This window comes from Meles meles, chromosome 1 (genome assembly GCF_922984935.1).
Source record: "Meles meles chromosome 1, mMelMel3.1 paternal haplotype, whole genome shotgun sequence".
In the NCBI taxonomy this organism is placed as follows: domain Eukaryota; kingdom Metazoa; phylum Chordata; class Mammalia; order Carnivora; family Mustelidae; genus Meles; species Meles meles.
In genome coordinates this window covers 101,672,618-101,698,586 of record NC_060066.1, presented here as the reverse complement: position 1 = coordinate 101,698,586, position 25,969 = coordinate 101,672,618, and the positions used below count along the sequence as shown (strand labels likewise).

General features: G+C 36.5%; 1 protein-coding gene across 1 annotated transcript in view; it reads left to right on the top strand.

The window, feature by feature from the left end:
- Nucleotides 1–25,969, top strand: part of SNTG1 (syntrophin gamma 1) — a 1,017,962-nt gene that overhangs the window by 885,578 nt on the left and 106,415 nt on the right. The window contains exons 16-17 of the mRNA XM_045990984.1: nt 20,659–20,775; nt 21,882–21,953. Coding sequence (XP_045846940.1) covers nt 20,659–20,775; nt 21,882–21,953 — 189 coding nt within the window. The remainder of the gene's footprint in view (nt 1–20,658; nt 20,776–21,881; nt 21,954–25,969) is intronic.

The window sequence follows — 25,969 nt, the reverse complement described above, 5'->3', positions numbered from 1 at the left end:
TGCCAATTTAATTACAATATGTCTTATGATGTTGGCCTGCTTTTTTGTTCCCCCAATGAGAGTTCTGTGTGTCTCCTGGATCTCTGTATTTCTATTTCCTTCCCAAGGTTAGGGACATTTTCTGCTGTTATTTCTTTAAATAAATTTTTTGCCCTCTTTTCTCTCCCTTTTTCTGGAACTCCCATAATATGCATTCTATTATATTTGATGGAGTCACTGATTTCACTCAGTCTCTTCCTGTGTTGCATAATTGTTCTTTCTCTCTTTTATCCAGCTTCATTATTTTCCATTACTTTGTCTACTATATCACTAATTCATTCTTCCACTTTTTCCAGTCTGTTGTTTGTTGCATCAAGCCTGATTTCTATCTCATTTATTGCATTCTTCATCTCTGATTGATTCTTTTTTAATTCTTTTATCTCTATAGTGGGGTCTCCCTGATGTCTTCTACTCTTTTCTCAAACCCAGTGAGTACCCTTATGATTGTTGCTTTCAGTCCTCCATCAGGCATGTTACTTATATTTATTCCAGTTAGATCTCTCACTACGGCCTTATCTTATTTTTTCATTTGGGATAAATTCCTCCATCTTGTCATTTTATCTAAGTCTCTGCCTCCTTCTCTGTGTTAGAAAAGCCAGTTATGTCCTGAAAGCAATGGCCTTATGAAAAAGAGTTCATATAGTACTCAGGACCTATTGCTTCAGTGAGTGTCTCCAGTGTATGGTGCATTCACTCTGTTGTTGTGTTTTGGCTGCTCCATCCTTCAGGACAGTTGTCTGCAGAGGCCCTCCTTGCCTGCTCTGCACAGTATTTGGTTCCTGGACTAAATGTGGTGAGTTTTAACTAAGCATGCTCTGGTCTGCTTGTGAAATGAGACCTGACAACCTAACCATGAGAATTAATGCCCTTCAGAAGTCTCTGGTTGAGAGAGATGATGGGAAAAGAGGCTTGTGTTGATCTTCTGTGGGAGGGGTCCACCCTGCTGGGACAGAGGCAAGCTTGACTTAGAAGAGCAGTCCAGCCAGAGCGTAGGGGGTGGGGTTTGTGTAGGCAAGTAAGGCAGACTTGTTGTAACTGTGCTGCCTCCTGCTGGTGGCTCTGTGTTTATGCTGAGTGTCAAGGTAGGAAAATGCCACTGGCCAGCTCCCCTTTTTCCAGAGAAGTGTATATGAGAATGCTTCCTCCTGGGGACTATCTCCAAGAAAAGTGAATAATCACCTCATTGTGTGACCCAGGTATTCTTCAGATCACTGTTTCCATGCTGTCTGTTTCATGGGTTGTTTGTCAGTCTTCTTTCCAGGAGTAGGGAATGCCCTCAGGCATCAGCCAAACCCACTGACCTTTAAAATTATAGACTTTAAACCACACTGGATGCAAGAACTCGTGAAATTCAGTCCTTTTGTTTTCTAAGCCAATGGTTTTGGGAAACATTCTCCTTGTGCATTCCCCTGTGTGTTCCTCTCTTTTTTGCCCCTTTCTGAGATTGTGCTTCCTTCCCTTTGTAGCAGCTGCAATCTGTTTCTCCTTAACCTCATCTTTCCACCTCCTACCTTCTTTGATGTGGCCTCTTCTTTCTCTTTAGTTGTGGAATTTATTCTGTCAGACTTCAGGCTGATTTCTGGGGTACTTAAGAGGATTTAATTGTTATCTAGTTGTATTCATGGGATGAGACAAGCCTAGGGTCCTCTTACTCTGCCACCATCTGGGGGTTAATTGGCACCAGTCTACTTTTGATATTAAAACTCATTTTAAAATAAGTTCATTTTAATTTTAGCCAGTTGGGCCACATATTAAAATTCTTCAAAGATTCCTTTTCCACAAGCACTCTACAACTTTCTTTTTTTATATTCATGTTTTATCCTACTTTCCCCCTCTTTAAATAACCAACCTCAATTTAGCACAAAATGACTTTCTTTCCCTTCAACAAGAGAGTATTTCCATCCCTCATACTTTCTTTTACCAAAAGAACACATCCTACTTTTCTTGCTGTAAAGATGCTTCCCTTGTGGGGCACCTGGGTGGCTCAGTGGGTTAAGCCTCTGCCTTCGGCTTAGGTCATGGTCTCAGGGTCCTGGGATTGAGCCCCGTGTCAGGCTCTCTGCTTGGCAGGAAGCCTGCTTCCTCCTCTCTCTCTCTCTGCCTGCCTCTCTACCTACTTGTGATCTCTGTCAAATAAATAAATAAATAAATAATCTTAAGATGCTTCCCTTGTTATTTATGGTAGCTTTAATCACATAAATTAATCAGAATTCTCAACTCTTAGGAAACTTCACTAAGAATTAAACAATTGTGAACTATTTTTTACATTAGCATTCTGTGAAAGTATAAATGCTCTCTATGATTTCTGGAAACATATGCTTTTTTAAATAGAAAATTTCTCAGCATAGCATAAAATATGTTTACTGATAGACTCAAATATCCTTAGTTCCTCTGTAAAAGGAAACCAAAAGTGGATAGGCCTATGCTTGGTAATTTATGTTTCACTATTTTATCCTATTTGAAATTATCTGAATAGTCAATGAATTTAAATTATTACTTAACTTAACAAAACGTTAAGGTTTCAGGTTACCCCAAAGAATAACTACTTTAAAAGTTCACCTAAAAATATTTTATCCGGGGCGCCTGGGTGGCTCAGTGGGTAAAAGCCTCTGCCTTCAGCTCAGGTCATGATCCCAGGATCATGGATTGAGCCCCGCATCTGGCTCTCTGCTCAGCAGGGAGCCTGCTTCCTCCTTTCTCTCTGACTGCCTCTCTGCCTATTTGTGATCTCTGTCTGTCAAATAAATAAATAAAATCTTTAAAAAAAATTTTATCCTACTTATATCTATTTAATTTACTTTCATTAGCAATTATGTTTAGATTACCCACAAAAATTTTATGAGAAATTAGACAAAGTCAGCCTTTATTCTAAGGTATTTTTATTATTGACAAATATTTTGACAGAAATAACAGAATCCAACCGTACATTAAAAGGATTATTCACCACGACCAAGTGGCATTTATTCCTGGGCTGTAAGGTTGGTTAAACATCTGCAAATCAATGTGATACAATAGAATAATAAAAGAAAAAACAAGAACCATATGATACTCTCAATAGATGTTGAAAAAGCATTTGACAAAGTACAGCAACCTTTCTTGAACAAAACTCTTCAAAGTATAGGGATACAGGGTACATACCTCAATATCATCAAAGCCATATATGAAAAACCCACAGCAAATATGATTCTCAATGGGAAAAAAAGCTAAGAGCTTTCCCCCTAAGGTCAGGAACATGACAGGGATGTCCATTATCATCACTGCTCTTCAATATACTACTAGAAGTCCTAGCCTTGGCAATCAGACTACAAAAAGAACCATCTGAATCAGCAAAAAAGAAGTCAAACTCTCACTCTTTGCAGATGATATGATACTTTATGTGTAAAACACAAAAGACTCCACTCCAAATCTGCTAGAACTCATACAGGAATTCAGTAAAGTGTCAGGATATAAAATCGATGCACAGAAATCATTTGCATTCCTATACACCAACAGCAAGACAGAAGAAAGATAAATTTAGGGGTTGATCCCATTTACAATTGCTCCCAAAACCATAAGATACTTGGAATAAACCTAACCAAAGAGGCAAAGAATCTGTACTCAGAGAACTATAAAGTACGTATAAAAGAAATTGAGGAAGACAGAAAGAAATGGAAAAATGTGTCATGCTCATGGATTGGAAGAACAAATATAGTGAAAATGTCTATGCTACCTAAAGCAATCTACACATTATTTGCAATCCCTATTTTGATATGGTATCAAAATACCATTCATTTTTTTTTTCAAAGAAATGGAACAAACAATCCTAAAATTTATATGGAACAAGAAAAGATCCCAAATAGCCAGAGGAATGTTGAAAAAGAAAGCCAAAGTTGGTGGCATTGCAATTCCAGACTTCAAGTTCTAGTACAAAGCTGTAATTATCAAGACAGTATGGTACTGGCACAAAAACAGACACAGAGATCAATGGAACAGAATAGAGAGCCTAGAAATTGACCCTCAACTAATTTTTGCCAAAGCAGGAAAGAACGTCCAATGGAAAAAAGACAGTCTCTTCAACAAATGATGTTGGGACAATTTAACAGCCACATGCCAAAGAATGAAACTGGACCATTTCCTTACACCACACACAAAGATAGACTCAAAAGGGATGAAGGACCTCAATGTGAGAAAGGAATCCATCAAAATCCTTGAGCAGAACACAGGCAGCCATCTCTTTGACTTCAGCCACAGTAACTTCTTCCTAGAAACATTGCCAAAGCAAGGGAAACAAGGGCAAAAATGAACTATTGGGATTTCATCAAGATCAAAAGCTTTTGCACAGCCAAGGAAACAGTTAACAAAACCAAAAGACAGCTAAAAGAATAGAAGAAGTTATTCGCAAATGACATATCAGATAAAGGGCTAGTATCCAAAATCTATAAAGAATTTATCAAACCTCAACACACAAAGAACAAAGAATCTGATTAAAAAATGGGCAGAAGATATGAACAGACATTTCTGCAAAGAGAACATCCATATGGCCAACAGACATATGAAAAAGTGCTCCAGGTCACTTGGCATCAGGGAAATACAAATCAAAACCACCATACGTTACCACCTCACACTAGTCAGAATGACTAAAAGTAACAAGTCAGGAAACAACAGATGTTGGCGAGGAGGAGGGAAAATGGAAACCCTCCTACATGGTTGGTGGGAATGCAAGATGGTGCAGCCACTCTGGAAAACAGCATGGAGGTTCCTCAAAATGCTGAAAATAGAGCTACCATATGACCCAGCAATTGCATTACTGGGTATTTACCCTAAAGATACAAATGTAGGGATACAAAAGGGCATGTGCACCTGAATGTTTACAACAGCAATGCCCACAATAGCCAAACTATGGAAAGAATCTAGATGTCCATCAACAGATAAATGGATAAAGAAGAATTGGATAAATGGATAAAGAAGAAGAATTGAATGGGATTTAAATGGATAAAGAAAGAGTTTAAATGGATAAAGAAGAAGAAGAATTGAATGGATACAATATCATTGTGTGTGTGTGTGTGTGTGTGTGTATATATATATACACATAGGTACTATATATAGTATATGGAATATAATAATGAAATACTATGCAGTCATCAAAAGAAATGAAGTCTTGCCATTTGCAATGATGTGAATGGAAGTAGAGAGTATTATGGTGAGCCAATTAAGTCAGTCAGAGAAAGATAATTATCATATGATTTCTCTGATATGAGGAATTTGAGAGGCAGGGCAGGGGGGTTGGGGAATATGGAAGGAAAAAATGAAACAAGATGGGATCGGGAGGGAGACAAACCATAAGAGACTCTTTATCTCACAAAATAAACTGAGGGTTGCTGTGAGGTGGGGGGTGTAGGGAAAGTATGGTTGGGTTATGGACATTGGTGAAGGTATGTGCTATGTTGAGTGCTGTGAAATGTGTAAGCCTGATGACTCACAGACCTGTACCCCTGGGGCTAATAATATATTATATGTTAATAAAAATAATTTTTAAAAAATAACAGAACCTTATATGATTAGTAAACCTAGGTGGAACTGCATGTCTGCAGTGTATTTAATGTTGGTACTCTGAAGACATGCTTATGTTAACTAAAACAAATTTAAATTAGCTTCTATTTGCCAAAGATTGTCTCAAATCATGTGAACCTGAAAAACATTTGGGTTAGTTTCTATTAAGTTTGAGGCTTTTATGAATACTTAATTCATATAAGTGATTATTTGTTTAAATCAATTAAATAGAGATCTTTTACAAATTAATTTTATTAATATGAACCAGAGGTAAAAAATAACACACATCTGCACTGACACATTAAACATGCACACAGATATGAACAGAGACCTTACAGCTTCCATTTTACTAGTTATAATAGAAGTTGTTTCTAGGTTGTTTTTCTGGTAAATGAAGCTGCCTGTTTCAATGGCTAAAACTAAGTGTTTTTTTTTTCAAGTTTTTATTTAAATTCTAGTTAGTTAACATATATGGTGAAATTGGTTTCAAGTATAAATTTAATGATTCATCACTTACATGTAACGCCCAATGATCATTACAAGAGTCCTCCTTAATACCCATCACCCAGTTAGCACATCTCCCACTCATTTCCTCTCAATCAACCCTCAGTGTATTCTCTATCTTTAAAAGTCTCTTATGGTGTGCTTCCCTCTCTTTTTTCCCCTCCCGCCATGTTCATTTGTTTTGTTTCTTAAATTCTTCATATGAGTGAAATCATATGGAATTTGTCTTTCCTTGTCTGACATATTTCACTCAGCACAATACACTCTAGTTCCATCTACCACAAATGGTAAGATTTAATTCTTTTTGGTGACTGAGTAATATCTCCCTGTATGTGTGTGCGTGTGTGTGTGTGTGTGTGTGTGTGTGTGTGTGTGTACATATCACATCTTCCTTATCCACTTATCAAGTGATGGATGTTTGGGGCAATTTCCATAATTTGGCTATTGCTGATGATGCTGCTATAAACATCTAAAACTAACTTTGAGTTATCTTTTTTTCTTTTGTTTCTTTACTGGTGAGAATGACCTTTCTGTAGTTTGTACTTTAACATGTATATCTCAGGCACAGAGAAGAATGCAAGTTATAAATCTTTTAAGGTAAACAGGGAAAGTTTGGAGATTGAGATGAAGGAACTGGTGAACTTCGAACTGTTTCTAGAGTTATATTTCTAGTTTTTCAAACATTTTAAAGATAAGGATCATTGATTTCAATTCCTCAAAGAACTAGGTCGCAACTTAATTAGCAATATAAATTAATTCACCCACCCAACTATATCATCTTCAAGTTGTTTAAGGGAGAAGGCCTAAAAAGAATTTCTATCAGGCTCTGAATATGAGCTATGGTCACAGATTTAGTCAGATTGGTGGTCTCCCATCTTATACTCCTGTCATCTAATTGCTAATCTCAGGAGGTAATCCTTTTACAAAAATATCTGAGGATCACCTCTGGCTAGCTTTTTTTTTTTTTTTTTAAGATTTATTGATTTATTTATTTGAAAGAGAAAAAGAGAGAGAGAATGTATGCATGCATGGGGGGAGGGGCAGAGGGAGAGGAAGAGACAATCTTTTTTTTTTTTAAGATTTTAATTATTTATTTGAGAGAGATCACAAGCAGGTAGAGAAGCAGACAGAGAGAGGAGAAAACAGGCTTCCCACCAAGCAGAGAGCCTAATGTGGGGCTCGATCCCAGGACCCTGAGATCATGATCTGGGCCAAAAGCAGAAGCTTAACCCACAGAGCCACCCAGGTGCCCCATGGAAGAAAACTCTCATGCATTGCTGGTGAGAATGAAAAATGGTATAACCACTTTGGAAGATCGTTTTGTGGTTTTTTACAAAACTAAGTATACTTTTGTCATACATTTCAACAATCACACTCATTGGTATATACCTAAATGAGTTTAAAACATGCCCAGACAAAAACTTGCACACTGATATTTTTAGCACTTTTGTTCATAATTGCCAAAACTTGAAAGCAACCATTATCGCTATCTATAAGTGGATGGATAATTAACTAGTATATCCAAAGAATGGAGTATCACTCAGCACTAAAAAGAAACAATCTATGAAGCCATGAAAGGACATGGAGAAACCATAAATGTATATTAAAAAATGAAGAAAATCAATCTAAAAAGGCTACATAGTCTATGATCCTAAGATATAACATTCTAGAAAAGGTAAAATTATGTAGACAGTTAAAAAAAAATCAATGGTTTCTAAGGCTTGGGGAGAGAGAGATGATTCAGCAGAGCACAGAGGATTTTAAAGACAGTGAAATGACTCTGTATGTAACTATAATGATGGATACATTATATATACATTATACATTTGTTAAACTTATAGAATATGCAACACCAAGAGTGAACTATAATGTAAACTATGGACTCTGGGTGATAATAATGTATCAATGGGAGTTCATCAATTACAACAATGTATCACTCTGCTGGGGATGTTGATAGTGGGAGAAACACACAGGCAGTGTATGTATGGGGGCAAGAGGTCTATGGAGAAATCTCTACCTTCCACTCAATTATGTTAAACTGCTCTAAAAAATTAAAGTTTATTTAAAAGAGGCAAAATAGTATTCCATTGTGTATATATACCACATCTTCTTTATCCATTCATCTGTTGATGGACATCTAGGTTCTTTCCATAGTCTGGCTATTGTAGACATTGCTGCTATAAACATTCGGGTACACGTGCCCCTTCGGATCACTATGTTTGTATCTTTAGGGTAAATACCCAGTAGTGCAATTGCTGGGTCATAGGGTAGTTCTATTTTCAACATTTTGAGGAACCTCCATGCTGTTTTCCAGAGTGGTTGGACCAGCTTGCATTCCCACCAACAGTGGAGGAGGGTTCCCCTTTCTCCACATCCTCTCCAGCATCTGTCATTTCCTGACTTGTTAATTTTAGCCATTCTGACTGGTGTGAGGTGATATCTCATTGTGGTTTTGATTTGTATTTCCCTGATGCCGAGTGACGTGGAGCACTTTTTCATGTGTCTGTTGGCCATCTGGATGTCTTCTTTGCAGAAATGTCTGTTCATGTCCTCTGCCCATTTCTTGATTGGATTGTTTGTTCTTTGGGTGTTGAGTTTGCTAAGTTCCTTATAGATTTTGGATACTAGCCCTTTATCTGATATGTCGTTTGCAAATATCTTCTCCCAATCTGTCAGCTGTCTTTTGGTTTTGTTAACTGTTTCCTTTGCTGTGCAAAAGCTTTTGATCTTGATGAAATCCCAATAGTTCATTTTCGCCCTTGCTTCCCTTGCCTTTGCCCCTGTTCCTAGGAAGATGTTGCTGCAGCTGAGGTCGAAGAGGTTGCTGCCTGCATTCTCCTCAAGGATTTTGATGGATTCCTTTCTCACATTGAGGTCCTTCATCCATTTGGAGTCTATTTTTGTGTGTGGTGTAAGGAAGTGGTCCAATTTCATTTTTCTGCATGTGGCTGTCCAATTTTCCCAGCACCATTTATTGAAGAGGCTGTCTTTTTTCCATTGGACATTCTTTCCTGCTTTGTCGAAGATGAGTTGGCCATAGAGTTGAGGGTCGATTTCTATGCAGCCATCAAAAGAAATGGAATCTTGCCATTTGCGACGACATGGATGGAACTAGAGCGTATCATGCTTAGTGAAATAAGTCCATCGGAGAAAGACAACTATCATATGATCTCCCTGATATGAGGACATGGAGAAGCAACATGGGGGGGTAGGGGGATAGGAGAAGAATAAATGAAACAAGATGGGATTGGGAGGGAGACAAACCATAAATGACTCTTAATCTCACAAAACAAACTGGGGGTTGCTGGGGGGAGGTGGGATTGGGAGAGGGGGAGCGGGCTATGGACATTGGGGAGGGGAGGCGAACCATAAGAGACTATGGACTCTGAAAAACAACCTGAGGGTTTTGAAGGGTCAGGGGTGGGAGGTTGGGGGAACAGGTGGTGGGTAATGGGGAGGGCACGTTTTGCATGGAGCACTGGGTGTTGTGCAAAAAGAATGAATACTGTTACGCTGAAAAAATAAATAAAATGGAAAAAAAATAATAAAAAAAAGAGGCAAAATAATAATGTAAACTAAAATAAATTTTAAAGTAATAAATAAAATGCTGCTATGCACTGCAAGCTTTAAATATCAGTTGTGTTTTCAGATAATTACACATGTCAATTAAAATAAGAAAGTTTATACAAATCAAAACCACAGTGAGATATCACCTTAACACCTGTTAGAATGGCTATCATCAAAAAGATAAGAGATAAAAAAAAAAAAAAAGAGTTAGTGGAGATGTGGAGAAAAGGCATAAATTGCCTTTTAGTGGGAAAAGTTAATTTGTGCGGCCAACTGTGGAAAACAGTATGGAGTTTCCTGAAAACAATTAAAAATAGGTTTACCATATGATCTAGCAATCCCACTCTTGACTAGATACCCAAAGGAAAGAGAAAGTGGGCCTCAAAGAGATATTTTCTCTTCCATTTTCATTGTAGCATTATTCACAATAGCCAAGATATGGAAACAGATATATATCAACAGATGAATGGATAAAGAAATTATCTGTTAATTGAGATAAGCCAGACAGGGAAAAGAGAAGTGAGATATATTTTCTATTAATCCTTGAGAAAGGAGGAGATCCTGTTGTTTGTGACAACATGGATATATCTTGAGGGGATCATGTCAACTGAAATAAGCCAAACAGAGAAAGACAAATGTTTCTTAGTGTTACCCATATGTGGAATAGGAAAAAAAAAAAAAAAAAAAAGGTTAAACTCAGAAGTAGAGAGTAGAAAAGTGCTTGCCAGGGGCTTGAGAAAATGAGGAGAGGTTGTTATAAAGGTGTAAATTTTCACCTATAAGATGAATAAAGTCTGAGGATATGGTATAATAACATAACTGAAATTTGCTAAGAGTAGAACTGACATGTTTTTAATCTGTATAAATAAAATACATGCATATGTATGTATGGTTGATGGATGTGTTAGCTAGATGTAATCCTTTCATAATATATGTGTTCACCAAATCATCAAAATGTACAACTTTAAATATTTTATAATTTAATTTGTCCATTTATACTTCAATAAAGCTGAAAAATAGGCAAGCTTCTGAAATATTTATCTTAAAATTATACATTTTGGAGGTCCTCTTGTCATTTCATATGCAAGAGAAACCATTTCCTTTTAATTATCCTTATTTCTAAAATATCCCACTTGAAATACTCATGTCTATAGGCCATTTAGGTTTTTAATATTTTTTAAGATTAAATGATAGTTTTTTTTTTAAAGAATTATCATTTGCTGTGACATGTGTGGGAAGAACTTATTAAAAATGGCTTGATCTCCTCAACCATATAATTATTTCACAAGAGTCCTGATAATGATGAAAACCAAAGTGTGTCTTTTGACATCTCTGCACAATTGAGAAGAACCTCTTTTCCTTGTTTTAGACCAAGAGAAGATAAGGGCAATCCTTGGCCTGGAGAACAAACATGAAGAAATATCCCATACAGATCTGATAATCCAATTTGTATTAGTTATATCATCAATGCATCCCCAAAGCTACACACTCAGTTCAAAATAATAAAATTGTATTCAATGATATTACTTGAAAAATATAGTATTTTGTTCTTAATATTTCAGCTTCCAGGAAATTATAGAGGCAGGAAGAGGCAATGAAATGAAATTTCACAATGTTAAAGAAACTTAAATATTTCCTTCTCATAATTATGTATAACACTCAATTATTTTTCACTTGCCAATACAAAGGAGTCATAAACATAAACTATAAGTTTTATCATATTGAGTTAAAATGAAAGATTCTGACCTAATTGTGAAGTGATACAATGACTAAATCATTTGTAATAACTAAAATTTCATCTCATTGCAGCAGCCCAAGAATGACTGCAATTTAACCATATTTGTCAAAATACTTTTATCTCCATGAAACTAACAAAGCTCTATTATATGAGATTGTTATAAAAATATTATTAAAAACACACATTGCATGCTATTATAAACAGGGTTTTAGAAAAAATAATGTATGTAAAGAAAATTTGTAAAACACAGATGTGCCTCTTGATTATTCAAAAGTCACACCCCTACACAGCTATAATCCAGGTCAAGAAAAGCAGTTTGCTAGTAACTCACATTTTTTCTCCATTCTGCATTCTTCACAGTCACAACTGGTTTGATGTCTTCTAAAGTAAAGTTGGATCACAAACCATTATTCTGACACTTGTGGTAGTAATTGTCTTGCTTTATCACAGCACTTTTTTTCCCAACCAGAAATGCATTCCAAAACAAGTTTATTTGAATCAAATTATATATATTTGTATGTATTTATCATTCCATATCTACTTCTTTCAATTAACATTCTGTTCCGTGAGATTCATTTATGTCTTTCCATGTAACTATAATTTACTAATTTTCCTTGCTGTATACAATTGCTTTATTATGCCACAATTTGCTGCTATTTTTAATCAATAAAATATTTTTAGGGTACACAGTTTTTTTTTATTGTTATTAAATTCATTTTTTTTCAGTGTAACCGTATTCATTGTTTTTGCACAACACCCAGTGCTCCATGCAATACCTGCCCTCCATATAATCCACCACCTGGTTCCCCCAACCTCCCACCCCCGCCCCTTCAAAACCCTCAGGTTGTTTTTCAGAGTCCATAGACTCTTATGGTTCTCCTCCCCTTCCAATTTTTTTTTTTTTTAATGAACATATAATGTATTTTTATCCCCAGGGGTACAGGTCTGTGAATCGCCAGGTTTACACACTTCACAGCACTCACGATAGCACATACCCTCCCCAATGTTCATAACCCCCTCCCCCTCTCCCAACCCCACCTCCCCCCAGCAACCCCCAGTTTGTTTTGTGAGATTAAGAGTCATTTATGGTTTGTCTCCCTCCCATTCCCATCTTGTTTCAATTATTCTTCTCCTATCCCCCAACCCCCCATGTTGCATCTCCATGTCCTCATATCAGGGAGATCATATGATAGTTGTCTTTCTCCGATTGACTTATTTCACTAAGCATGATACCCTCTAGTTCAATCCATGTCGTCGCAAATGGCAAGATTTCATTTCTTTTGATGGCTGCATAGTATTCCATTGTGTATATATACCACCTCTTCTTTATCCATTCATCTGTTGATGGACATCTAGGTTCTTTCCATAGTTTGGCTATTGTAGACATTGCTGCTATAAACATCCGGGGGCACATGCCCCTTCGGATCACTGCGTTTGTATCTTTAGGGTAAATACCCAGTAGTGCAATTGCTGGGTCATAGGGTAGTTCTATTTTCAACATTTTGAGGAACCTCCATGCTGTTTTCCAGAGTGGTTGCACCAGCTTGCATTCCCACCAACAGTGTAGGAGGGTTCTCCTTTCTCCGACTCCTTGCCAGCATCTGTCATTTCCTGACTTGTTCATTTTAGCCATTCTGACTGATGTGAGATGATATCTCATTGTGGTTTTGATTTGTATTTCCCTGATGCTGAGTGACGTGGAGCACTTTTTCATGTGTCTGTTGGCCATCTGGATGTCTTCTTTGCAGAAATGTCTGTTCATGTCCTCTGCCCATTTCTTGATTGGATTGTTTGTTCTTTGGGTGTTGAGTTTGCTAAGTTCCTTATAAATTTTGGATACTAGCCCTTTATCTGATATGTCGTTTGCAAATATCTTCTCCCATTCTGTCAGTTGTCTTTTGGTTTTGTTAACTGTTTCCTTTGCTGTGCAAAGCTTTTGATCTTGATGAAATCCCAATAGTTCATTTTTGCCCTTGCTTCCCTTGCCTTTGCCGATGTTCCTAGGAAGATGTTGCTGCGGCTGAGGTCGAAGAGGTTGCTGCCTGCATTCTCCTCAAGGATTTTGATGGATTCCTTTCTCACTCTGAGGTCCTTCATCCATTTTGAGTCTATTTTCATGTGTGGTGTAAGGAAGTGGTCCAGTTTCATTTTTCTGCATGTGGCTGTCCAATTTTCCCAGCACCATTTATTGAAGAGGCTGTCTTTTTTCCATTGGACATTCTTTCCTGCTTTGTTGAAGATTAGTTGACCATAGAGTTGAGGGTCTATTTCTAGGCTCTCTATTCTGTTCCATTGATCTATGTGACTGTTTTTGTGCCAGTAGCATGCTGTCTTGGTGATGACAGCTTTGTAATAGAGTTTGAAGTCCGGAATTGTGATGCCACCAACTTTGGCTTTCTTTTCCAATATTCCTTTGGCTATTCGAGGTCTTTTCTGGTTCCATATCAATTTGAGGAATATTTGTTCCATTTCTTTGAAATAAATGGATGGTATTTTGATAGGGATTGCATTAAATGTGTAGATTGCGTTAGGTAGCATAGACATTTTCACAATATTTATTCTTCCAATCCAGGAGCATGGAACATTTTTCCATTTCCTTTTGTCTTCCTCAATTTCTTTCATGGGTACTTTATAGTTTTCTGCATATAGATTTTTAGCCTCTTTGGTTAGGTTTATTCTTAGGTATCTTATAGTTTGGGTGCAATTTTAAATGGGATGGACTCCTTAATTTCTCTTTCTTCTGTCTTGTTGTTGGTGTACAGAAATGCAACTGATTTCTGTGCATTGATTTTATATCCTGACACTTTACTGAATTCCTGGACAAGTTCTAGCAGTTTTGGAGTGGAGTCTTTTGGGTTTTCCACATATAGAATCATATAATCAGCAAAGAGTGATAGTTTGACTTCTTCTTTGCCGATTTGGATGCCTTTAATTTCTTTTTGTTGTCTGATTGCTGAGGCTAAGACTTCTAGGACTATGTTGAATAGCAGTGGTGATAATGGACATCCCTGCCGTGTTCCTGATCTTAGTGGAAAAGCTTTCAGTTCTTCTCCATTGAGAATGATATTTGCGGTGGGTTTTTCATAGATGGCTTTGATAATATTGAGGTATGTACCTTCTATCCCTACACTTTGAAGAGTTTTGATCAGGAAGGGATGCTGTACTTTGTCAAATGCTTTTTCAGCATCTATTGAGAGTATCATATGGTTCTTGTTCTTTCTTTTATAATGTGTTGTATCACATTGATTTGCAGATGTTGAACCAACCTTGCAGCCCTGGAATAAATCCCACTTGATCGTGGTGAATAATCCTTTTAATTTACTGTTGAATCCTATTGGCTAGAATTTTGGTGAGAATTTTTGCATCTGTGTTCATCAAGGATATTGGTCTGTAGTTCTCTTTTTTGGTGGGATCCTTGTCTGGTTTTGGGATCAAGGTGATGCTGGCCTCATAGAATGAGTTTGGAAGTTTTCCTTCCATTTCTATTTTTTGGAACAGTTTCAGGAGAATAGGAATTAGTTCTTTAAATGTTTGGTAGAATTCCCCTGGGAAGCCATCTGGCCCTGGGCTTTTGTTTGCTTGGAGATTTTTGATGACTGTTTTAATCTCCTTACTGGTTATGGGCCTGTTCATGTTTTCTATTTCTTCCTGGTTCAGTTGTGGTAGTTTGTATGTCTCTAGGAATGCATCCACTTCTTCCAGATTGTCAAATTTGTTCGCGTAGAGTTGCTCATAGTATGTTCTTATAATTGTCTGTATTTCTTTGGTGTTAGTTGTGATCTCTCCTCTTTCATTCATGATTTTATTGATTTGGGTCCTTTCTCTTTTCTTTTTGATGAGTCTGGCCAGGGGTTTATCAATCTTATTGATTCTTTCAACGAACCAGCTCCTAGTTTCATTGATTTTTTTTTTTTTTTGGTTTCTATTTCATTGATTTCTGCTCTGATCTTTATGATTTCTCTTCTCCTGCTGGGTTTAGGGTTTTTTCTTGTTTTTTTCTCCAGCTCCTTTAGGTGTAGGGTTAGGTTGTGTACTTGAGACCTTTCTTGTTTCTTGAGAAAGGCTTGTACCGCTATATATTTTCCTCTCAGGACCGCCTTTGCTGTGTCCCACAGATTTTGAACCATTGTGTTTTCATTACCATTTGTTTCCATGAATTTTTTTTAATTCTTCTTTAATTTCCTGGTTGACCCATTCATTCTTTAGAAGGATGTTGTTTAGTCTCCATGTATTTGGGTTCTTTCCAGCTTTCCTCTTGTGATTGAGCTTTAGCTTCAGAGCATTGTGGTCTGAAAATATGCAGGGAATGATCCTAATCTTTTGATACCAGTTGAAACCTGATTTGTGCCCCAGGATGTGATCTATTCTGGAGAAGGTTCCATGTGCACTAGAGAAGAATGTGTATTCTGTTGCTTTGGGATGAAATGTTCTGAATAGATCTGTGATGTCCATCTGGTCCAGTGTGTCATTTAAGGCCTTTATTTCCTTGTTGATCTTTTGCTTGGATGATCTGTCCATTTCAGGGAGGGGAGTGTTAAAGTCCCCTGTTATTATTGTATTATTATTGATATGTTTCTTTGATTTTGTTATTAATTGGTTGATATAGTTGGCTGCTCCCATGTTAGTGGCATAGATATTTAAAATTCTTAGATCTTCTTATTGGACAGACCCTTTGAGTAGGATATAGTGTCCTTCCTCATCTCTTATTATACTCTTTGTCTTAAAATTTAATTGATCTGATATAAGGATTGCCACCCCAGCTTTTTTCTGATGCCCATTAGCGTGGTAAATTGTTTTTCACCCCCTCACTTTAAATCTGGAGGTGTCTTCACGTCTGAAATGAGTTTCTTGTTGGCAACATACTGATGGGTTTTGTTTTCTTATCCATTCTGATACCCTGTGTCTTTTGATTGGGTCATTTAGCTCATTAACATTCAGGGTAACTATTGAGAGATATTAATTTAATGCCATTATTAGCCTGTAAGGTGACTGTTACTGTATATTGTCTCTGTAACTTTCTGATCTACTACTTTTAGGGTCTCTTTGCTTAGAGGACCTCTTTCAATATTTCCCGTAGAGCTGGTTTGGTGTTCACAAATTCTTTCAGTTTTTGTTTGTCCTGGAAGCTTTTTATCTCTCCTTCTATTTTCAATGATAGCCTAGATGGATAGAGTATTCTTGGCTGCATGTTTTTCTCGTTTAGTGCTCTGAATATATCATGCCAGCTCTTTCTGGCCTGCCAGGTCTCTGTGGATAAGTCTGCTGCCAATCTAATATTTTTATCATTGTATGTCACAGACTTCTTTTCCTGGGCTGCTTTCAGGATTTTCTCTCTGTCACTAAGACTTATAAATTTTACTATTAGGTGACGGGGTGTGGACCTATTCTTATTGACTTTGAGGGGGGTTCTCTGCATCTCCGGGATTTTGATGCTTGTTCCCTTTGCCATATTAGGAAAATTCTCTCCAATAATTCTCTCCAATAGACCTTCTGCTCCCCTCTCTCTTTCTTCTTCTTCTGGAATCCCAATTATTCTAATGTTGTTTCGTCTTATGGTGTCACTTTTCTCTTGAATTCTCCCCTCTTGGTACAGTAGCTGTTTTTCCCTCTTTTGCTCAGCTTCTTTATTCTCTGTCATTTGGTCTTCTATATCATTAATTCTTTCTTCTGCCTCATTTATCCTAGCAGTGAGAGCCTCCATTTTTTATTGCACCTCATTAATAGCTTTTTTGATTTCAACTTGGTTAGATTTTAGTTCTTTAATTTCTCCAGAAAGGGCTTTTATATCTCCAGAGAGGGTTTCTCTAATATCTTCCATGCCTTTTTCGAGCCCAGCTAGAATGTTCAGAATCGTCATTCTGAACTCTTGATCTGACATATTACCAATGTCTGTGTTGATTAGGTCCCTAGCCTTTGGTACTGCCTCTTGTTCTTTTGTTTTTGGTGATTTTTTCCACCTTGTCATTTTGTCCAGCTAAGAGGATATGATGGATCAAATAAAATACTAAAAGGGTGGCAAAGACCGCAGAAAAATGTGCTGTAACCAAATCAGATGAGACCCCAAATTGTGGGGGGGAGAAAAGGGATAAAAAGAGGTTCAGAAAAAAAAAGAAAAACATTTAAAAAATAAAAGAAATAAAGAAAAAATATAAAAAAGAAAGAAAAATATATACATTTAGATAAACTAGTCAAAAAATGTTAAAAAAGAAAAGGGTAAATGTTTTAAAAAATTTAGAAGAAAAAGAAAACAAGAAAGAAAAAAAATTGAAAAAAGAAAAAAAATTGTATTAACCGCAAGACTAAAGAATCATGGGGAGAAAGCCATGAGTTCCGTGCTTTGCTTTCTCCTCCTCTGGAATTGCGCTGCTGTCTTAGGAATTGAACCTGCTTTCCTTGATAGATGAACTTCGTCCTGGCTGGATATTTTGTTGATCTTCTTGGGGAGGGGCCTGTTGTAGTGACTCTCAAGTGTCTTTGCCCGAGGCGGAATTGCACCGCCCTTACCAGGGGCCAGACTAAGTAATGGGCTTGGGTTCGCTTTTGGGAGCTTCTGTTCCTGAACGCTTTCCGTAGAGTTCTGGAGGACGGGAATGAGAATGGCGGCCTCCTAGTCTCTGGCCTGGAGGAGCCAAGAGCCCGGGGCCCCACTCCTCAGTGTGCCCCCAGAGGACAGCACCCAATCACTCCTGTATCCCCAGCCTCTAGCCACGCTCTGAGCTCACCCAGCCCGCGACCAGTTCAAGGTAACCCCGAGCTGAGAGTTCAGTTCTCGGCTCTGTCTCTGTAGCCGGCTTCTCTGTTCTAATACCTGCAAGCTCTGCGACACTCCGACACCCCCAATCCTTCTGTGACCCTGCGGACCTGGGGCCACGCTGACCCCGTGTGGGCTTCACCCCGGTTTAGCCTCTGGAGCAAAATCCCTCAGTGGAACAGACTTTTAAAAGTCCTGATTTTGTGTTCCATTGCTCCGCCACTTGCTGTGAGCTGGCCCCTCCCCCCGTGGTCTATCTTCCCGTTGTTTTGGATTCATTTCTCCGCCAGTCCTACTTTCAGAAAGTGGTTGATTTTCTGTTTCTAGAATTGCTGTTCTTCTTCTCTTCAGTCTCCCGTTTGATTTGTAGGTGTTTGCAATGTTTAGATAAGCTATTGAGCTGATCTCCTGCTACCTGATGTAGTCTCAGCCTGCTACTTCTCCGCCATCTTGACTCCTCCCCTAGGGTACACATTTTAATATCTTGAACTATCTGGTACATAGTTGAACTAGGAAGAATAATGCTACATGAGTAGTCTTTTTTTTTTTTTTTAAGATTTTGTTTATTATTTGACAGAGAGAGAGAGAGCAAGCACCAGCAGAGGGAAGGGCAGAGGGAGAAGCAGACTCCACTCAGTGGGGAGCCCAGCATGGGGCTTGATCCTAGGACCCTGGGATAAACACCTGAGGTGCTTAACTGACTGAGCCACCCAGGCACCCTGCTAGATGAATATTCTTATACTTGTGCTTCAGTGCATATGTATACACATTTGTGTTGAGTTGATATTGGAAGTGAAGAATCAAACTCTTACCAGTTTTATATGAGTTTTTACATTGCTACATGTCTTCATGAAAATTTGTCACTTCCTGTCTTTTTAATTGTAACCAGTTTGGGAGATATACACAGGAAATGCATAATGTTTTAAAATTGCATTTCTTGTGGTTTATGGTTTTAGGGCCTACATTTAAGGTTTTAATTCATTTTGAGTTGAGTTGAGTTAATTCATTTCTGTATATGGTGAGATAAGGATCCAATTTCATTTATCTGAATGTGATTATCCAGTTTTCCCAGTCCATTTATTCAAGTGAATATCCATTCCTCATTGCTCATTCTGGCATCTTTGTCAAAGATAGTTAACCTTGAATGCACAGATTTATTTCTGGGCTCTCACTTCTGTTTCATTCTATATATCTCCTTTAAGGCCCATATCTTATGTTTTGGTTACTATTGCTTTGCAATATTTTTTGAAATCAGAAAGTACAATGCTTCTAGCTTTGTTCTTCTTGCTCAATATTGCTTTGGCTACTCAGGGTCTTTTGTGGTACCATATGAATTTTAAGATAAATTTTCTATTTCTATAAGGCTTGCCATTGGGATTTTGATAGGAATGGTATTGCATCCCCAGGTCAATTTGGATATTATGAATATTTTTTTAAAAATAATTCTTCTAACCTGGGAACATGGGAAGTATATTTATCTGTGTTTTATTTCTCTTTGCAAGTGAACTGGTTGTTTTGAATTAGCCTCTAGCCTGGACTTGACTAAACTTTGTCCAGGAGGTAGTTCTGGCTCTGGTTGATCCCACATACCTTGGGTACGCTTTTCTCATGGTAATGGCAGAAGCACAAGATACGAAGCCCAGCTCTACTTGTGTCATGTGCATTAATACCCCATTAGTCATAACAGATCTCAAAACAACAATAAGAACAAAAGTCTAAAAGCAAGAAAGAACATCCTTTCAACCACAAAATCAAAGTAAGTTACATGAGGTAGGAAATATATCCTCCCAGATACTTCTATCACATAGAGTTATGGTGATAGAGATAAATGACATATGAATATATTGTCAGGAATATAAAACTCATTGAATAAATGCTTATGTATATATTTGAGCTTCACAACAATCAAATGATTGAAAGAGGAGTGTCTTATCTCAGATGACTTTATTTTGGAAATTGACCCACCAATATTTAAGGTCTAGAGACAAAAGTGCTATTGTCATTGACATTTAATATATGAATAATGTTTGAATAAACTATATTCATATTAGATTTGTGAATAAAACAAAAAGAGTTATCATCTCATCCTGTCAGTTAGAGGGGAGATGTAGTATGCCACAACAGTGGTAGTGACACAAGGTACTTGTCTTTGACTCATCTCCTTTACCCACTTAAATATTTTATCCTGGGAGTACATCCTCATGGTAAAATGCCACTAATTGGGAAACTGATAGGATAAGTCAATAAATTTTATTACAAAGAAACATTTTTATAGTAGGAATGTGGAGAGTGGGAAATATAATTTATGCCAAGTTGGATCACAAAACAAGCAAAAACTTGATAAGTGCTGATGGAAACAAACTCTTAGGAGTGGTTTACATTCACTTATTGGAAAGAATATCTGTCTAATGTATTTTTTCTTCTATTGCTTTGATAATTTTATGAGGGAATTAAAATATTCAAGATATGAAAAGTACATATCTGTAATGAGACTTTTATTTACTGATAATCATGTTCAATTTTCTTGTAGATAGTCTACATGGGCTGGTGTGAGGCACGGGAGCAAGACCCTTTACAAGATCGTGTGTACTCACCAACATTTCTAGCCCTGAGGGGATCATGTCTTTACAAGTTTCTGGCACCTCCAGTAAGTGTCTTCATCCAGTGTTTTTTTATCCATATTATCATGACAGAATGACATCAAGTTAATAATAGTAAATACCATATTACCAACATAGTTTAAAAATAAAATACAGAAAAAAATGGAAAACAGTCCAAATGTTCTGAAAATATCTTCCTAAAAATATATGTTCTAGCATTAAATATTTACTTTGTAACCCTGAAAGGCATTTCTGTCCAGGCATTTATGACCTTCAAAACATGTTTGTCTATGTGATACATGTCTGTTTAAATAAAAAAAAAATAGCATTTTGATATCCTATTTTCTAGTCATTGGTCTTTGTATTAAATATGTATGGGTACCTATTGGACCTAAGGTCTTTCTTCTGGAAACATGTACCTTACACAGTAGTAGATTCTTCATAAATATTTATTGAATATAAATATCAAATGCCAGACCACTCACTTACTGCTCTGATATTACATAAGGCCTTGGAAATATCAAGTCTGACCTGTTGCTATTTTGAAGGACTATGTCTACACAAAGTTCAAAGGACCCAGAAGGCTGGAAAAAAGCCATTAATATTTATATATTTTATTATATTCCTACTCTGAAAAATTTCTTATGACTAGACAATTACATGTTTTAAACATAAAAAAGTGAAATGACTTCACTGTGGTGTTTGGTGTCTTCACAATGTTATAAGGCATTCACAACCTGAAATAACTTCCCGATATAAATGATGTTTTTTTAAAAAATTAAAGCCAGCATTGACATCTAGTATTCTACTTTGTATGTAACTGGTGGCAAAATTACTACGTGTGTGGAATATAAAAATTTAGTATTTATCTGTAGATAATATACACATTATTTAAAATATGTAAGTACATTGGGCAAATGGAGATTGTTACATAGAACATAAAACACCTTGCTGACAAAGGAAGAGAAATGGTGATAGAAGAGAGGAAACCAAAATACCACACATGGACCGCTATAAAAATAGCTCCACAACTGAGATATATAGCACAAATGGGAAAGTTTCCTTGTGTACCATAATATATAAGTAAGATAAAGAGGGAAATCAGGGTTACCTTTCTAAAACAAATGACATAAAAGTTTCTCATCTTTTAAAGGTGACAACATGGGACTGGACCCGAGCAGAGAAAACATTTTCAGTTTATGAGATTATGTGCAAGATTCTCAAGGTATGAACAATAAATAGGTAGTGAAAATTCTCATGGCTTTTCCTTACCAATGGTTCTGTGCTCATAAGTAGTTTATGAAAACAAATGATGCAAGGATATAAAATATAAAGACAAAATAAAAATATATATAAAAAATAGAATGCAGAGACGTATATAAGCACCCTCACATCAGTTTAAGTAATTACTAAGAAGATTCTGTAGTCTCTCTGTCTGGGGAGAGGAACAGAAAGCTTAGTTCATTGAGGGAGAAATTCAACTGAAAATAGTATTAATTTAAACCTCAAGTATTACCATATTTGTTTTGTTTTGTTTGTTTTTCTTTTTTTAAGTAAAACAGAAAAAAAAAGTCTTAGAGAAGACTTGAATTAGAAAATGCAGAAAATATAAAGGCAGGTGCAAAGAAAGATCATTTTTTTTTTTAAATCTCAGAGTTAGGTTACCTATTTTTTTTTTTTTTAATGTCAGAGTTAGGTACCTCTGAGTACACCAAAGAATATGTAATTGTCATAAATCAATTAAAGTTCTGGCAATACACAAGATAATTGGAATGGGAAGTCATCGAGAATTCTGTAAAATTCTAAATGGCTTCTATAACCATTTTTAAGAAGCAAATTGGGAATAATTTATAAAACCTAAATAATAATCTGCATTCAGTTTTTACTCTGAGGTCTATAAGCTTGGAAAATGATAATTAAATCCTTGTTAAGGTTGACCTTGTTTGTGTAGCCAAGAAGAACTAAGTTCCCTGCATTTTATGTTGATTATTTTCTTCTAGTTAAAGATTCAGTAGAAAATGCTGGAATATTTACAACATAAATGAAATGTATCAAAAGTATCAGAAGGCTGAGAAACAAAAAAATATTATTACCTCAGAAATGTTCATAATTTTTCTTCCCTACAAAATAATCCTAGATTAAAGCTAACATTCATAGTAGCACAAGAGCTAAATAAAAATAAAGGTCATTGTTTGCTCATTACTGTGTATGGTTCTGGTTCTATTTTGGGGTAGATGGAGGAAAAACAACTCTGATATACTTGAGTTGATTTTTAGTAAAGAAGGCCCTGGCAACTCCTAAAAGATGTAGAAGTGTCTGAAAAAAAGGATAACATGCCCAACTCCAGTTTTTTAAATAAATACCAAAATAGCTAATGGAATTCTAATTTAATCTAATTGAATAAGATTGTAATTAAAATTTTTAGCCAAAAAACTGGTGGAATTCAGAAGAAAGAATTAAAGAGAAAGGGGGAAGAAGGAAGGAAGTGGGGGAGAAAGGAAGGAAGGGAGGGGGAGAGGTAGGAGAGAGGGAACGAAGGGGAGAAAGAAAAGGTAAAGAAAAAAAAAACCCAAAACTCACTACTCTTAACAAGTCAGTTTTGTCAATTCCTTAGCCCTACACTAATGTAGCTTTTTCATAGTAGTAATCCAGGATGCATTTCTATATTCTTATTTGGATTTAAATTATTTCCTAATCATTTTCCAAGTACCTATATGGTCTTCATAAGCCTCTCTTAAATTTAAAAAAAAAAAAAAAAAGGCAGATTGAGCATTTAAAAATAATTCAGTTTATTGTATTACTTGAAAAAAGGACAGTTTTAAATGAGAGAATAAGAATTATGTGTGGCTCCATGTAACCACTCAATACTTCATTTCTCTTAATTTTTTTTTTTACAATGTTAGGATTATATGGTGTGTAATCTTTTCTTATGTAAAAATGTAGAGTTTTTAAATGTGAATATACTTTAAAAAAAAAAACAAACCTTGACCTTTTGGTAGATGTAATGTATCCCATCATTTGACCATATTTATTTATCCATTTAGGTGCTTTCTCATTTGTTCTATCAGACATCACAACAATGACTAATTTATATAATAGATAGTGGCTGAATATTTGACATACACCAGGTAATCTGCTAAGTGCTTATTATATGGCTGGGGGAACAAAAAGCAGAAAAAGTCCCTTCTTTCACTGAGCTTACATATCAGTAGGGTGGCAGACTTAACATTAAGTTAACATGAAGGCACACACACAAAAAGTCGATAGCAAAGAATTGATGTTTCCCCACAGACTTTTATGTAACTTTCTAGTTATTTCTTTTAATCTAAATTCTGAGATTTGGAAATCCTGGGTGGAAAATATTTCAAAATATTCAAGATGTTAGGTTTAGGTATCTAAATTCCTTCCTAGAAAAGTCATACCAATTTATACTTCCATTACAAATATCTACAAGTGCCCATGCATTTGCTCTCTGCCCAAATTAAAATCAAAGAGCACTTCTTATTTATCTTTTCCTATATAATTTCCTATAAGCTCATTAGTTGCTTTGGGAAAATTTTTTATGTAAGTTAGTGAGGCCTGGAGATAAATATTTTTAGACGCTCAATAGAATATAACTTTATTCTTACTTGTGACATGTAAATAAGAAAGCTCTCCTACCATTAATCAATACAACACTAATTTTCTGTGCTTCATGAATTTACATTTGGCACACAAAGTTGTCTGCTGAGGATTCTTTTTTCCAAATGGAAATGTGATATAGCACAAGAATAGAGGAGTGAACATAAGACTCAGTGTTAAATGGATACTTTTCCTGCATTCAGATCAGTGCCTGGAGGATGATTGATTTAGCACATCCAGACTCAGAGAGTTGAGTCTGGGAAGCAATTCTGAAGGGGGTCTTCTGTAACCCAGCCATCTACTGCCATGAGGGAACAGTCCTGTGCTGATGTATGGATTGTAGACTTCAGTCTCCAGAAAGGTATCTCTCAGATAAGGAAAATTTAAAGGCAAGTTTAATGATCTGGACAACAGAACATCTGGCCTGGTACCATTAATAGAGAAAACCCTCTCCCTCTCTTCCAATAGGAAGCTATACCAGTACTTAGAAAAATGAAGTAATAATAGTTACCCATTATATATAGCTAACACATAAGTGCCAGGTATTGTTCTCAGTTTCTTGACATAATAATTTACTTAATCTTTACAACACCACTATGAAGCAATTATTTTTCTCATTTCACAGAAATGGAAATGAAGGCAAAGAGAGTTTAAGTAAATAGCTCAAGGTCACAATAGCTAGTAAATGTCAGAAGTAAGGATCAGAATCTTGCTGTCTGTCTTAGAAATCTGTGCTCTTAAATATACTATATTACCTCTTTCTCTTTCAGGATGAGCATTGATAAATTAGAAAGAAATGAAAATGAGAAAGCCAGCCAGGTGATAAGAGAGCAAAATTTTCAGAACAAGACTCTTGACAAAAAATGACAACTCTGTTACTAAATACATTACCCTTTGCAAATATAGTCAGCACTCTGAACTTCAATTTCTTCTGTTCAGTGGAGCTAACAAAGCATGGGATGCTGTAAAGGTTGGCAATTCATTAATCGATATGTGAATGTATTTTTATGAATTAATTCATACTACAAATATTCATGAAGTACTCTCTATGTGCCAAGCACCTAACTAGATATAAGGGATCCCATGCAACTGGAGAGGAGAGCTGAGCTCCCAAAAAGCCTAGATGACCAAGGAATTTAGAAGGGCCATTTTGGAGGAGGCCTTAAATAAACTTGAAAGATAAAAGATTATTAAAGGGCTCAGATGATGTCTTTTAGTTAGGATGGGAGTTTGGTGAGTGGGAGAAGAAGGGGGCATTGTGCATATAGGAAGTAATGGGTAAACTTTTCCAGGTGTACAAAGAAATATGTGTCATTTAAACAACTAAAAAACATTCTGTATGTCTGTAATTTGTTTGGGTATGGAAGCTAATGCTGCTGCTTGTGTGGGGGGAGGGGAAGCTGTTAAAGGACAATAAAAAGGAATATAAAACTTATCTGAAGAACAAAGGAGCCCCATAAGGATTTCAAGCCAGAGAAGTGACTGAGTTTGCCATCTTCAAAATAGTCTTCTAACTGTACCATGAGTCCGGGATGGGGTGGAGGGATGCTCCTGAGCTGCCACCAAGATCCTGGGATAGAGACGACCCATTCCAACAAGACATGGCAGTGGGCTGGAGAG